General features: G+C 63.9%; 1 protein-coding gene across 3 annotated transcripts in view; it reads left to right on the top strand.

Moving 5' to 3' along the window:
• CELF3 (CUGBP Elav-like family member 3) overlaps positions 1–12,214 on the top strand; it is a 47,682-nt gene that overhangs the window by 20,435 nt on the left and 15,033 nt on the right. For all 3 annotated transcript variants that reach the window (XM_054011434.1, XM_054011436.1, XM_054011435.1), the window contains 2 exons: positions 7,758–7,806; positions 8,835–8,963. In XM_054011434.1, the coding sequence (XP_053867409.1) occupies positions 7,758–7,806; positions 8,835–8,963 (178 nt within the window). The remainder of the gene's footprint in view (positions 1–7,757; positions 7,807–8,834; positions 8,964–12,214) is intronic.

Genomic DNA, 12,214 nt, shown 5'->3' on the forward strand with positions numbered 1-12,214 from the left:
GTATGTAGCGCTTTGGGGGTTTTCATTTCGAACAGTGACGGGCTCGCTAGAGGGTTCTTGGTCAGTACAATCATTGCGCTCTCCTCTCTGGTTAATAAGGGAACGGGGAATTTTCCCCTCCTGGCTGAGGGCGTCAGGCTCTCAAATCTGGATTCCCGGGCAGTGGCCCATGCCCCCATGGTTCCACAATGCACCTGGGCAGCTTGCCAGTTCTGCATGGGGTTGGGGGCTGAAGGGAAGCACATTTCTCCCTGGCCCCAGCAGTGGTGGGGTCACGCCCCGACGCGGGAGAGCTGGGGAGTGTGTAGCTAACGCCCATGAAACTGCCCAGCACTTCCTCGAACCCAGCCGCCGGCTCCGAGTCTCCTGTGCCAAGCGCTCCATCCTAGGATGGCATTTATTACCATGGCAACCGTCGCTCAGCCAGTTGCCCTAGTTACAGAGGGGATGGTCTTGGCAGCATAGCAACAATTACCCCATTGCATGTCTCTGTTCAGGGGTTTATCATCAGTTTGTCATAAACCGTGACCAAGATCAGGGCCCCGTCATGCCAGGCGCTGCCCAGACCCGGAGTAACTGAGATCAGGGCCCCGTCGTGCCGGGCGCTGCCCAGACCCGGAGTAACCAAGATCAGGGCCCCGTCATGCCGGGCGCTGCCCAGACCCGGAGTAACTGAGATCAGGGCCCTGTCGTGCCGGGCCCTGCCCAGTCCTGGAGTAACCGAGATCAGGGCCCCGTCGTGCCGGGCGCTGCCCAGTCCTGGAGTAACCGAGATCAGGGCCCCGTCATGCCAGGCGCTGCCCAGACCCGGAGTAACCGAGATCAGGGCCCCGTCGTGCCGGGCGCTGCCCAGACCCAGAGTAACTGAGATCAGGGCCCCGTCATGCCGGGCACTGCCCAGACCTGGAGCTCCCTGGCTGAATAGACACAAGTGGGAGGGGAGACTGAAGCCCAAAGAGGAGAAATGATTTGCTTGTGGTCAGTGTCGGTCCTGGAATTGAACCCAGGCATCCTGCTCGTAGCCCAGTGCCCTCCCCACTAGCCCCAGCTGCCTCTCCTTTAGCATCTCCCTCGTCTCGCGGCTCCCAGGTGCTGGCCACGCCGGGGCCCAGCTCCTCAGCTGGTGGCAACAGGGGCCGCTTTGCGCCAGCCGAGCTGTTAGGACGCTGGCTCAGTCCTGGATCTCAAGGCTTGGCCGGGTGGGATCTGGTCAGAGAGCCGTGGCTTGGCTCGTGAGCAGAGACCGGGGCCCTGCTGGGCTGGCTCTCCCCTGAGCTAGCTGCGAAGAGTAGAGGGAACCGCTCCGGCTGGCTAGTCTGAGCTGCTGCCTGGCCTAGCCAGAGTCTCTCTCAAACCCCAGGTCAGTCACACAGGCAGCCTGGACCCCTAGCGGCACCAGGCCTCAGCCAGTCCATGCCGGGATTCGAACCTGGGTCCTGCGTCGCGGGACGCCACCGCCCAGCTCCCGCCAGGCCCCTGCGACCCTGGGAGCCTGGCTCCCATTTCCAGCCCCTAGTGGGACCCCCTGCCCCTCCCTCCCCCCAAGTGTCTCCTGCCAACGAAGGGGAGGAGGAGCTAAGCCTGGCCCTGTTTTCATTCTCTCTAGGCCCCACCCCAGTTAAATTAACCCTGAGGAGCCCACTGGCCCATGGCTGGGAGTCCCCCAGGCAGGAGCAGTGTCCTCCCGCCCCCTGCACATAGAAGCTGTCTGAAGCCCAGGCCAGGCAGTGTGGCCAGCAGCCCCCCACCCCAGGTGGCCAAAGGACATTATCACCCACAGGGGTGTGGGTAATCACCGCACAATCCCCCAAGCAAGCGGCACTGGCAGGGTCCGGAGGCGCGGCCGGGCCACGCTCCTTTTCACCGTGCTGCTGATTCCAGCAGCTGGGGGCGGGGGGAGCTGCCTGGCCTCTCCTGTGCCCTTGGGACTGCTCCCCAAGGACAGAGGGGCTCCCCCACTGGCGCCAGCATCCAGAGGGGGGCCCCTGAGACTGCAGGGCTTGCCAGGGTTGGCTGAGCCCCGGTGCATCTTTCAGTACAAATGAAGCCCTGGGTGAGCCCCCGTGCCCGTGCCCCAGCACGATGCCTGTCCTGCCGGGCACTGCCCCGGTGCGGGGGCTGGCTGCCACGACGGGGGCATTGGAAGGGACTTCCAAAGATGCTGATGGTCTCTGCGGTATCGGAGGGCTCTGGCTTCAGCTGCCTAGATCCTGAGCGCCAGCCCGGTGACCCTCTGGGGTGGCTGGGCCCAGCGCCAGCCACAAATATATCCAGGGTGGTGCACGGCAGGGTGTTGCTGGGTTAAATATAGGCCCCGCCCCAACCTAGAGCCAGCCGCATCTCTGTGCCAGGCAAAGGGCACCTAGGCCTTGTGCCCCGCCCCAGAGACGTCTAGCAGAGCTGGGTGAGCCATCCTTATATAAACAGCTGCCCCACCCCAGAGGTGGCTGCATCTCAGTGCTGGGCAAAGGAGCCCAGTATTAATAGTTCCCCATGCCCCACCCCAGAGGTGGCTGCATGTTGCTGTCAGGTGAAGGGTACTTGGTACCTTTATAAGCAGCCCCTGCACCCCACCCCAGACATGGCTGCATCTCAGCACCAGGTGAGGGAGGCCTCTATAAACAGCTGCCAGGGGATGGCTATTTAGCGGGGTTGGGGGGGGGTATTTCTGCCTTTTCCCCTTGGGACTTCCCCCTCTACCTCCCACTTGAATATTTTGGAGATTTTAACCCCCTCCCCCCCAACCCTTTGTTTTTCTTCCCCTTTGCTCAAATCGTCCCCCCACCCTGGGGTTGTTTATAAAGATAAATGGTGATGTCAGCGTGGTTACTAGGTAACGCAGTGGGTAAATTGGGGATGAGTGGGCGGTTGCCATGGTTCATATTCTCTGGTTGCCATGGTTACCGGGCATCTGCTGCTTTTTTCTCCCCCTGGCGTGACGGCCCCGCGAGGTGAGGTTGCGATGACTTTGTCATGGACGCAGAAAGCGACGCGGCTCGTGGGGGGGGGCGGGGTGTGGGGTGGGGCGCCCCAAAACCCCAACCTGGGCCTTGAGCCTTCCCTGTGACGTGAGACGCCTGAGCAGGGACATCCCTGGTTATTGCAATTAATTCCCCTTCCTCGTCAGCCCCCGAGTTCCCGGCTCGTTGTAAAGCCCACAGCTAATCAGCTGATTCATGCCAAGAGCGCCAGCTATGGAGGCTCGCATAGCCCCGCCCCACTGCCCTGACCCCTTTAGCGGCGCCCCACAATGCCGGCCTGCGGAGAGCTGCTCGTGCAGAGCCCCGTATGCTTTGGTCTTGGGAGGGTGCGAAAAGCAGCTGCCGGGACAGGACACAATGCAATGGGGCTCAGGGCCTGCACCTTAGCTGGCTGCCCGGGCTGTACAGCCACAGGCCGACCCCGGCTCGGGGAGCAGCTCCCCGGGGTGCAGCACCAGCCCCCGCCGGCGGTGTTGTGCTGGTGGGTCTCCGGCATGGCTTTGGGTCTTGACTCAGCAGATCTAGCGTGGCTGAGGTGCTCAGCGTCCTGCCAAAGCCATCGGCAGCCCCAGCGCTGGAGGACAAGGCCAGCTGGACGGCCCTGGCCGACGTCTCCCCCCAGCCTCACCTCCAGAGACACCCACCCCCAATGCCCTACCCGTAGTCAGTCTCTGTGGGCACCAGGAGTGGGGATTTTGGCTGGCTGCTTGGGGACCGACCTCTATGTCTCTATGGGGCTATGCCCCCATGCGCCGTGGAGCATAACCCTGCAGTGATTCACTGGGGCTGGTGGTTGGCATGGGGAGGGTGTCCACATCCCAGCCACAAGGGTGTTATAATGGGTAAGGGCTCCCTGTCTAAACAGCCGCCCCACCCCAGAGGTGGCTGCATCTCAATGCTGGGCCATATGCTCTCTCCATAAGCAGCCGCCCCACCCCAGAGGTGGCTGCATCTCAGCTCTGGGCCCTGTACTCCCAGAGAACCCAAACCCTGCCTGGGGGAGAGCAGCAGACACATCCGGTTCAAATCCAGCTCAGGGCAGTGGTGCCAGCCCTGGTGAAATGGGAGTTGTGGGCCTGTCTCTATCTGGTTCCCCATCACCCCAGTTTCAGGAGGAAGCGTGGTGTGGTGTGGTGTTGCCTAGTGATTAGGGCATGTCCCTGGCACTTCAGAGAGCTGAGTTCTATTCCCACCTCTGCTGGGTGACTGTGGGCAAGTCCCTTCCCCAATCTGTGCCTCAGTTTCCCCTTGTCTATTCAGGCTGCGAGCTCTTTGGGGCAGGGGCTGTGCTCAGCTGAGGCATCCAGATGCTACCGTCATGCACGTTCGAATAAAGAAAGACCTGCCCAGAGGGCTTCAGGGGGAACCAAGCTGCCCTCTTGCCCCCTCGAGGTGGATAAAAGCTAGGGTGGGAGGGCGGCCTGGGAACTTTGGCATTAGGCATACGCCGAGGCCTTTAATCTCTAGGTCTGTCCTGCCAGGACCACATTCCCGATGCGCTAAATGGGCCTGAAAACTCAGGGACGCTGCCCCTCTGTGGGCTCGGCCCGTGTGCCCGGTTGCCAGCGTGCGTGCCCGACTCAGGGCGCCACGCCACTCTGAAAAGCCCCAGCTCCTTGGGATGCTGCCAGACCCTGTTGGTTTTTTACCATGAGAGGAAAAAGCGGTCCCCATGTGGCACCGGTTGCTGTGGCAACCAGAGATAACCTGGCAACAAAGCAAGGCGGGAGGCTGTGAAGGAAGATGCAGGGCAGGAGAGCTGGGGCGTGTTTTCTCTTGCTGGGCGGGCAGAGGGTTGTGTCCGACGGGTTTACCTGCTCCTAAAACAGCAGTGACTGACAGGCCGCTTGTGAGGAGTGTCTGGACAGGGAGCTGGGCTCTCTGGCTAGACACTTCCCAGGGAGATATGTGCCTTCGAGATGGATGGCTGGAGAGATTAGATTAGCGGCTGGATGGACAGTTATGGATTGGCTGGAAGGACAGGTGGATGGATAGGTGGGGAGATGGATGGATGACGAGATGGACAGATATGACAGGGAGAGGTGGAGCCCACAGACAGTTAGAGCCAGCAGGCAGATAAAGAGCCCGGCTGATCTGAAAAGGGCTGGGGGTGAGGTTGCCAGACAGCCCATGTCTAGCCTGCGCTGGGTCGGCCGGTGAGACAGCGTTTGCTTTGGAGCTCGATTCAGTCTTTTTGCTGAGGAGGCCGACCGAGCGTGACGGAGGGATGCACATACACACCATCTCTGCCTGATCAATAGAGCTCAGTATCTTAGTAATAATCAATCCACTGGGCAATGAGCAGGGCTTTAATTACACTGATTGGGTGGGATCCATGCCCCCCCCAGCCCCGCCCACCATGTATGTCCTTCCTGGAGAGACACAAGGTGCAAAGAGCAGGCAGAGTGGGTGGGCAATGCCCTGCCAGAAATGCCGGCTGCATCACAGGGCACCGGGATGCTGCAACATCAGGCATCGCCCCCGCGGCCTGCAGTCCCCATCCCCCAGACCCAACCTGGGGCCAAATAGCCACGCTGGCATCCTGGCAATGCCTCCGCCTGCCCATGCCTCTGACCAGGCTGGGAGCGTGGGAGCTGTAAGAACAGGTGCCCTCGGGTCCTATGGCTAGCGAGCAAATCCAGAGCCTTTTTCTTATTGATCTCCTGGATAAGTTGTGTTCCTGCTCACACCAGCCCTGTGTTCAGTCAGCGGGGCAGTGCTGGAACTTGCACGTGGTTCCAGGTAAACGGGGGGCTGGGGCCACTGGCAGCTGGGCCCAATGACTTAGGGAAGGATGGATGGGAGGAAAGATGGCCCAGTGGTTAGAGCTCTTGTGAGTTCAGATCCCTACTGTCCCACCCACTCCCTGCGTGACCTTGGGCCAGATCCTCAAAAGTCAATCAGGTGAGGCAGCGAACTACTGGTGCCTCAGTTTCCCCATCTGTACACTGGGGATAAGAGCCCTGCTCTGCCTCTCAGGGGTGCTGGGAGGGTCAATATAGGAAAGATGATGACCGCTCAGCTGCCATGGTGACGAGCCCAGATCGGGGGGGCTAGCCCTGATTGACAGCTGTCTGAACAGACACGGACCCCTACGGTTTCAATGTGGCCTCCTGGCGTATTGTCAATTGGGCCTAAATTTCTCTCTCGAAGGCAATGGCCAGTCACCTCCATGGACGGCCGAACTGCCAGGAGCGTGGGGAGAAAGGGGTGGGCCAGTGCCCGGGCTGCTGGACTCGGAGACAGGACGCCTGGGTTCCGTTCTTGCCTTGCCATGTCAACCCCGGGCCTCTGGCTGCTCCCCTGCCTGGCCATGGCGCCCACCCGCCTTCGGGATCAGGAGCGGGACCCTCACGTTGTGGCCCCCAAACTTCCCAGCGTCTGGAGACGACGGTCGCCCCTGGGGTTTTGCTGGTGCAGTGGCTCCCCGGCCGCTGGCTGTGGGGTGTCTCTCTTCCCAGATGCCCTTGCTCCGGGCGGTGCTGGTGGGGCGACCAGGCATCCCGATATTAAAGGTTCTGTCTTATATATGCAACTGTGCCACCACCACCCTGCGGAAAAAGGTGTCCTGATTTTTCACACTTGCTATCTAGTCACCCCACGTGCTGGGGGCAGGGGTGGGGGTTATGGTATTACCCTGCAGTGGAGGGGGGGCTGCCTCCCCTCCGCTCTCTCTGCTGCGAGCTGCTGCTTTCCTTTAATATGATTACAGATGCTTTTACAGAACTCGTCCCAGCGCCCTGCTGAGTTAATCTCACGATTCTGCTTTAACCCTCCCCTTGCCGGCTGGCTTTGCTCCAGGAGGGAGCAGGGTGGAGGGCTCGGCAGGGGGCGCTGTCCCCTCCCAGTCAGTGCTGGACCCAAAGCCCCAGCGTGGCTCTAGGGGGCGCTGGGCTGCAGGGAGCGGGGTGGGGCGTTCACTAGGGGGCGCTCTCTGTCAGTGGTTTTTGCTGGATACTCCTTCCCCACCAGCTTGTGTCTAGCCAGGCCAGGCCAGCTCTGGAGCCCTTCCCCACTAGGTGACCAGGACTGCTCCGGCCCCAGACGGGGGGGGACTGGCTGGCTCAGGGGGGCTGGGAATGGGACATGGAGCCTTTCCCCTCCAGGGGGCTCCGGCTCTCATCCGGCCCCAGGGCAGGGGACTTGGGGCCTCGGGAAATGGGGACACGGGGCCGTTGCCCCCAGTTCAGTTCCAACCCTGGCTGTTTGGTGAGTCTCAGGTCAGTAGCCAGGGACAGGTGCTTGGCTGGCAGCCACCGCAGAGAGGCCACTCCTGGGCTGGCTACAAACCGAGCTGTCCTTGGGGCCCCTCCAGGGCAGGGCTGTGGCAATAGGTAGGGAAACTGGCCCTGTGCTGTGCAGGCCTGGCTCTCCCAGGTATCAGGTGTGCATCTCCCACTGGATCAAATTCACACTAAATAAAGGGGAGCCAGGACTCCTGGGTTCCCATTCCTGGCTGTGGGAGGGGTGTGTTATCTAATGGTTATAGCTAATGGGACTAGGCATCAGGACTCCTGGGTTCTAATCCGGGCTCTGACATACCCGGTGACCATGGGCAAATCACAGACACACCCTGTGCCTCAGTTTCCCCTCTGTATGATGGGATAAGGCTCTCCCTCTCTCTCTCTCTAAGAGGGGCTCATGCCTCATTGTTGGGGGTGTGTGGGGTCTAGCTGCTGGATGGCTCCATCTCTGGGGGGGTGGCGCCCCACGCTCTGAGCCCCAGGGGCTGCCTGCACACGTCCTCAATGCCTCTCCCTTCTCTCCCCCTTGCAGATGAACCGGCCGATCCAGGTGAAGCCAGCAGACAGCGAAAGCAGAGGAGGTACCCGCCGAGCGTGGGGAGGGGGACCCCCCCAGCTACCGCTGGTTAAACCCCCATCAGAACAAAGGGGTGATTCCCTGCCCCGACAGACCCCTCCCCCTTCCAGCATTGACCCCGGGCCTCCCAAACAGTCTCTGGGGAGCAAAGCTAGGATCAGCTGGGGGAGGGTGTCTTCCAATAGTCCCCCCCCTTCACATTCCCAGGATTTCTCACTGGGGCTTTCCCCACTCAGGGCAGGGCTAACAGTGCTCCTTGCAAATAGCAGGGGGCTGGCTAGATAGATAGATAGAGGGGGTGTATGGGGATAGATAGATAGATAGATAGATAGAGGGGGTGTATGGGGATAGATAGATAGATAGATAGATTAGATAGATGGGGTGTATGGGGATAGATAGATAGATAGATAGATAGATAGATAGATAGATAGATAGATGGGGTGTATGAGGATAGATAGATAGATAGATAGATGGGGTGTATGGGGATAGATAGATAGATAGATAGATGGGGTGTATGGGGATAGATAGATAGATAGATAGATAGATAGAGGGGGTGTATGGGGATAGAGGGATAGATAGATGGATAGATAGATAGACATGGAGGGGGTGGATACATAGATCGATCAGCCAGGGTCTAGGGAGACAGAAAGACAGACCCATCAGCATTCTAGCATCTGAGGATATGGATGGACAAACAGGGCGGGGTCTGGAGACACAGAGCTAAGGCCAGGCGGACGAATCAGCAGCCTAGGCCCTAGGGATGGAAAGATCCAGCCAAGTGTAGCTGTGATGCTCTCCAGCGCCCCCTACAGACCTCACCCCCCATCCAGGACCACCGGGGCCCGCCCATCATGGCACCAGGCTTGGACCTCGTGGTTGGCTCCTGGCACCAGGATCCCAGCCTGGGGTGAGAGGAGGCGTCTGGCCCTCAGCACGTGCTCTGTGACCGACACCCCCCCCCAGTCCTGGGCGGGGCAGGGTGGGGGGCGAATGGGCCCGGCTCCCCACTGAGCACTGCCTCTTCCCTGCCAGAAGACCGGAAGCTGTTTGTGGGGATGCTGGGCAAGCAGCAGACGGACGAGGACGTTAGGAAAATGTTCGAGCCCTTTGGGAACATCGACGAGTGCACGGTGCTGCGGGGGCCAGACGGCACCAGCAAAGGTGAGTGCCGCTCCGGGGCCTCTGCCGCTGGCCCTGCCCCTATGGCAGAGGGGGAGCTGCAGGGAGTGCGGTGGGGGGGCAGTAGGGGGCGCTGTGCTGCAGGAGCGGGTCGGGGCACAGCAGGGGGCGCTGGGCTGCAGGAGCGGGGCGGGGGGCAGTAGGGGGCGCGGTGCTGCAGGAGCGGGGCGGGGGGCAGTAGGGGGCGCTGTGCTGCAGGGAGTGAGGTGGGGGCACTAGGGGGCGCTGGGCTGCAGGAGCGGGGCGGGGGGCAGTAGGTGGCGCTGTGCTGCAGGAGCGGGGCGGGGGCAGTAGGGGGCGCTGTGCTGCAGGAGCGGGGCGGGGGCAGTAGGGGGCGCTGTGCTGCAGGAGCGAGGCGGGGGGGCAGTAGGGGGCGCTGTGCTGCAGGAGCGAGGCGGGGGGGCAGTAGGGGGCGCTGTGCTGCAGGAGCGGGGCGGGGGCAGTAGGGGGCGCTGGGCTGCAGGAGCGGGGCGGGGGCAGTAGGGGGCGCTGTGCTGCAGGAGCGAGGCGGGGGGGCAGTAGGGGGCGCTGGGCTGCAGGAGCGGGGCGGGGGCAGTAGGGGGCGCTGGTCTGCAGGGAGCGGGGCGGGGGCAGTAGGGGGCGCTGGGCTGCAGGAGCGGGGCGGGGGCAGTAGGGGGCGCTGTGCTGCAGGAGCGGGGCGGGGGGCAGTATGGGGCATGGTACTGCAGGAGCGGGGTGGGGGCAGTAGGGGGCGCTGGGCGGCAGGAGCGGGGCGGGGGCAGTAGGGGGCGCTGTGCTGCAGGGAGCAGGGGGCACAGCAGGGGGCGCTGGGCTGCAGGAGCGGTGGGGGGGCAGTAGGGGGCGCCGTGCTGCAGGAGCGGGGCGGGGGGCAGTAGGGGGCGCGGTGCTGCAGGAGCGGGGCAGGGGGCAGTAGGGGGCGCGGTGCTGCAGGAGCGGGGCGGGGGCAGTAGGGGGCGCTGGGCTGCAGGAGCGGGGCGGGGGCAGTAGGGGGCGCTGGGCTGCAGGAGCGGGGCGGGGGGCAGTAGGGGGCGCTGGGCTGCAGGAGCGGGGCGGGGGGGCACTAGGGGGCGCTGTGCTGCAGGGAGCGGGGCGGGGGCAGTAGGGGGCGCGGTGCTGCAGGAGCGGGGCGGGGGCAGTAGGGGGCGCTGGGCTGCAGGAGCGGGGCGGGGGCAGTAGGGGGCGCTGGGCTGCAGGAGCGGGGCGGGGGGCAGTAGGGGGTGCTGGGCTGCAGGAGCGGTGGGGGAGCAGTAGGGGGCGCTGGGCTGCAGGAGCGGGGCGGGGGCAGTAGGGGGCGCTGGGCTGCAGGAGCGGGGCGGGGGCAGTAGGGGGCGCTGGGCTGCAGGAGCGGGGCGGGGGGGCACTAGGGGGCGCTGTGCTGCAGGGAGCGGGGCGGGGGCAGTAGGGGGCGCGGTGCTGCAGGAGCGGGGCGGGGGCAGTAGGGGGCGCTGGGCTGCAGGAGCGGGGCGGGGGCAGTAGGGGGGTGCTGTGCTACAGGGAAGATGCAGCTTGGCCATGGGGGCCCCTGAGGGTTCCTGCCCGTTTCTCCCATGTAATCCCACCACCACCCCGGGGCCCTGTGGCTGTCCTGAGTGACACTCCCTGGCTGCGCAGTAGGGATCCATCCCCGCCACTGGCATGGACCAGGCAAGAGCTCACTGGGCCTGTCCCTCAGCCAATGTTGCCTCCCAGACCCGCTGCTCGCCTGCCACCCTTGCCCGCTGCATGGCTGGGTCCCGCTCCAGGGGCGAAGGGGGCTGGACAGGGCCGAGCATGCAGGGCTAAGAGGGGCCCTGCCAGCGCTGGCGGAGGAGGGCAGCTGTGTGCGGCATGGGTGGAGACAGGGGAGGGCACATGTGTACAGGCGTGCCTGGCTCTGAGGGGGGGCAGCTGGGAACATGTGTGCGCTCGGGGTGTCTGTGCGCTCAGGGGGGTGCACTCGGGGTGTCTGTGCGCTCAGGGGGGTGCACTCGGGGTGTCTGTGTGTGCTCAGGGGGGTGCACTCGGGGTGTCTGTGCGCTCAGGGGGGTGCACTCGGGGTGTCTGTGTGCGCTCGGGGTGTCTGTGTGCGCTCGGGGGATTGCACTCGGGGTGTCTGTGCACTCAGGGGGTTGCACTCGGGGTGTCTGTGTGCGCTCAGGGGGTTGCACTCGGGGTGTCTGTGCGCTCGGGGGGGTGCACTCGGGGTGTCTGTGTGCTCAGGGGGTTGCACTCGGGGTGTCTGTGCGCTCAGGGGGTGCACTCGGGGTGTCTGTGTGCTCAGGGGGGTGCACTCGGGGTGTCTGCGCGCTCGGGGGGATGCACTCGGGGTGTCTGTGTGTGCTCAGGGGGTGCACTCGGGGTGTCTGTGCGCTCAGGGGGTGCACTCGGGGTGTCTGTGTGTGCTCAGGGGGTTGCACTCGGGGTATCTGTGCGCTCAGGGGGTGCACTCGGGGTGTCTGCGCGCTCGGGGGGATGCACTCGGGGTGTCTGTGTGTGCTCAGGGGGTGCACTCGGGGTGTCTGTGCGCTCAGGGGGTGCACTCGGGGTGTCTGTGTGTGCTCAGGGGGTTGCACTCGGGGTGTCTGTGCGCGCTCGGGGGGATGCACTCGGGGTGTCTGCGCGCTCGGGGGGATGCACTCGGGGTGTCTGTGTGCGCTCGGGGGGATGCACTCGGGGTGTCTGTGCGCTCGGGGGGATGCACTCGGGGTGTCTGTGTGTGCTCGGGGGGGTGCACTCGGGGTGTCTGTGCGCGCTCGGGGGGATGCACTCGGGGTGTCTGTGCGCTCGGGGGGGTGCACTCGGGGTGTCTGTGTGTGCTCAGGGGGTGCACTCGGGGTGTCTGTGTGCGCTCGGGGGGGTGCACTCGGGGTGTCTGTGCGCTCAGGGGGGTGCACTCGGGGTGTCTGTGCGCGCTCAGGGGGATGCACTCGGGGTGTCTGTGTGCGCTCGGGGGGATGCACTTGGGGTGTCTGTGCACTCAGGGGGGATTGCACTCGGGGTGTCTGTGTGCGCTCGGGGGGATGCACTCGGGGTGTCTGTGCACTCAGGGGGGGTGCATTCAGGGTGTCTGTGCGTGCTCGGGGTTTCTGGGTGCATTCAGGGGGGTGCGCTCGGGGTGTCTGTGCGTACTCAGGGGATTGCACACAGGGTGTCTGTGCGCGCTCGGGGGATTGCACTCGGGGTGTCTGTGCGCGCTCGGGGGGGTGCACTCGGGGTGTCTGTGTGTGCTCGGGGGGGTGCACTCGGGGTTTCTGTGCGCTCAGGGGGGTGCA

This window comes from Malaclemys terrapin, chromosome 21 (genome assembly GCF_027887155.1).
Source record: "Malaclemys terrapin pileata isolate rMalTer1 chromosome 21, rMalTer1.hap1, whole genome shotgun sequence".
NCBI classification, from domain to species: Eukaryota; Metazoa; Chordata; order Testudines; family Emydidae; genus Malaclemys; species Malaclemys terrapin.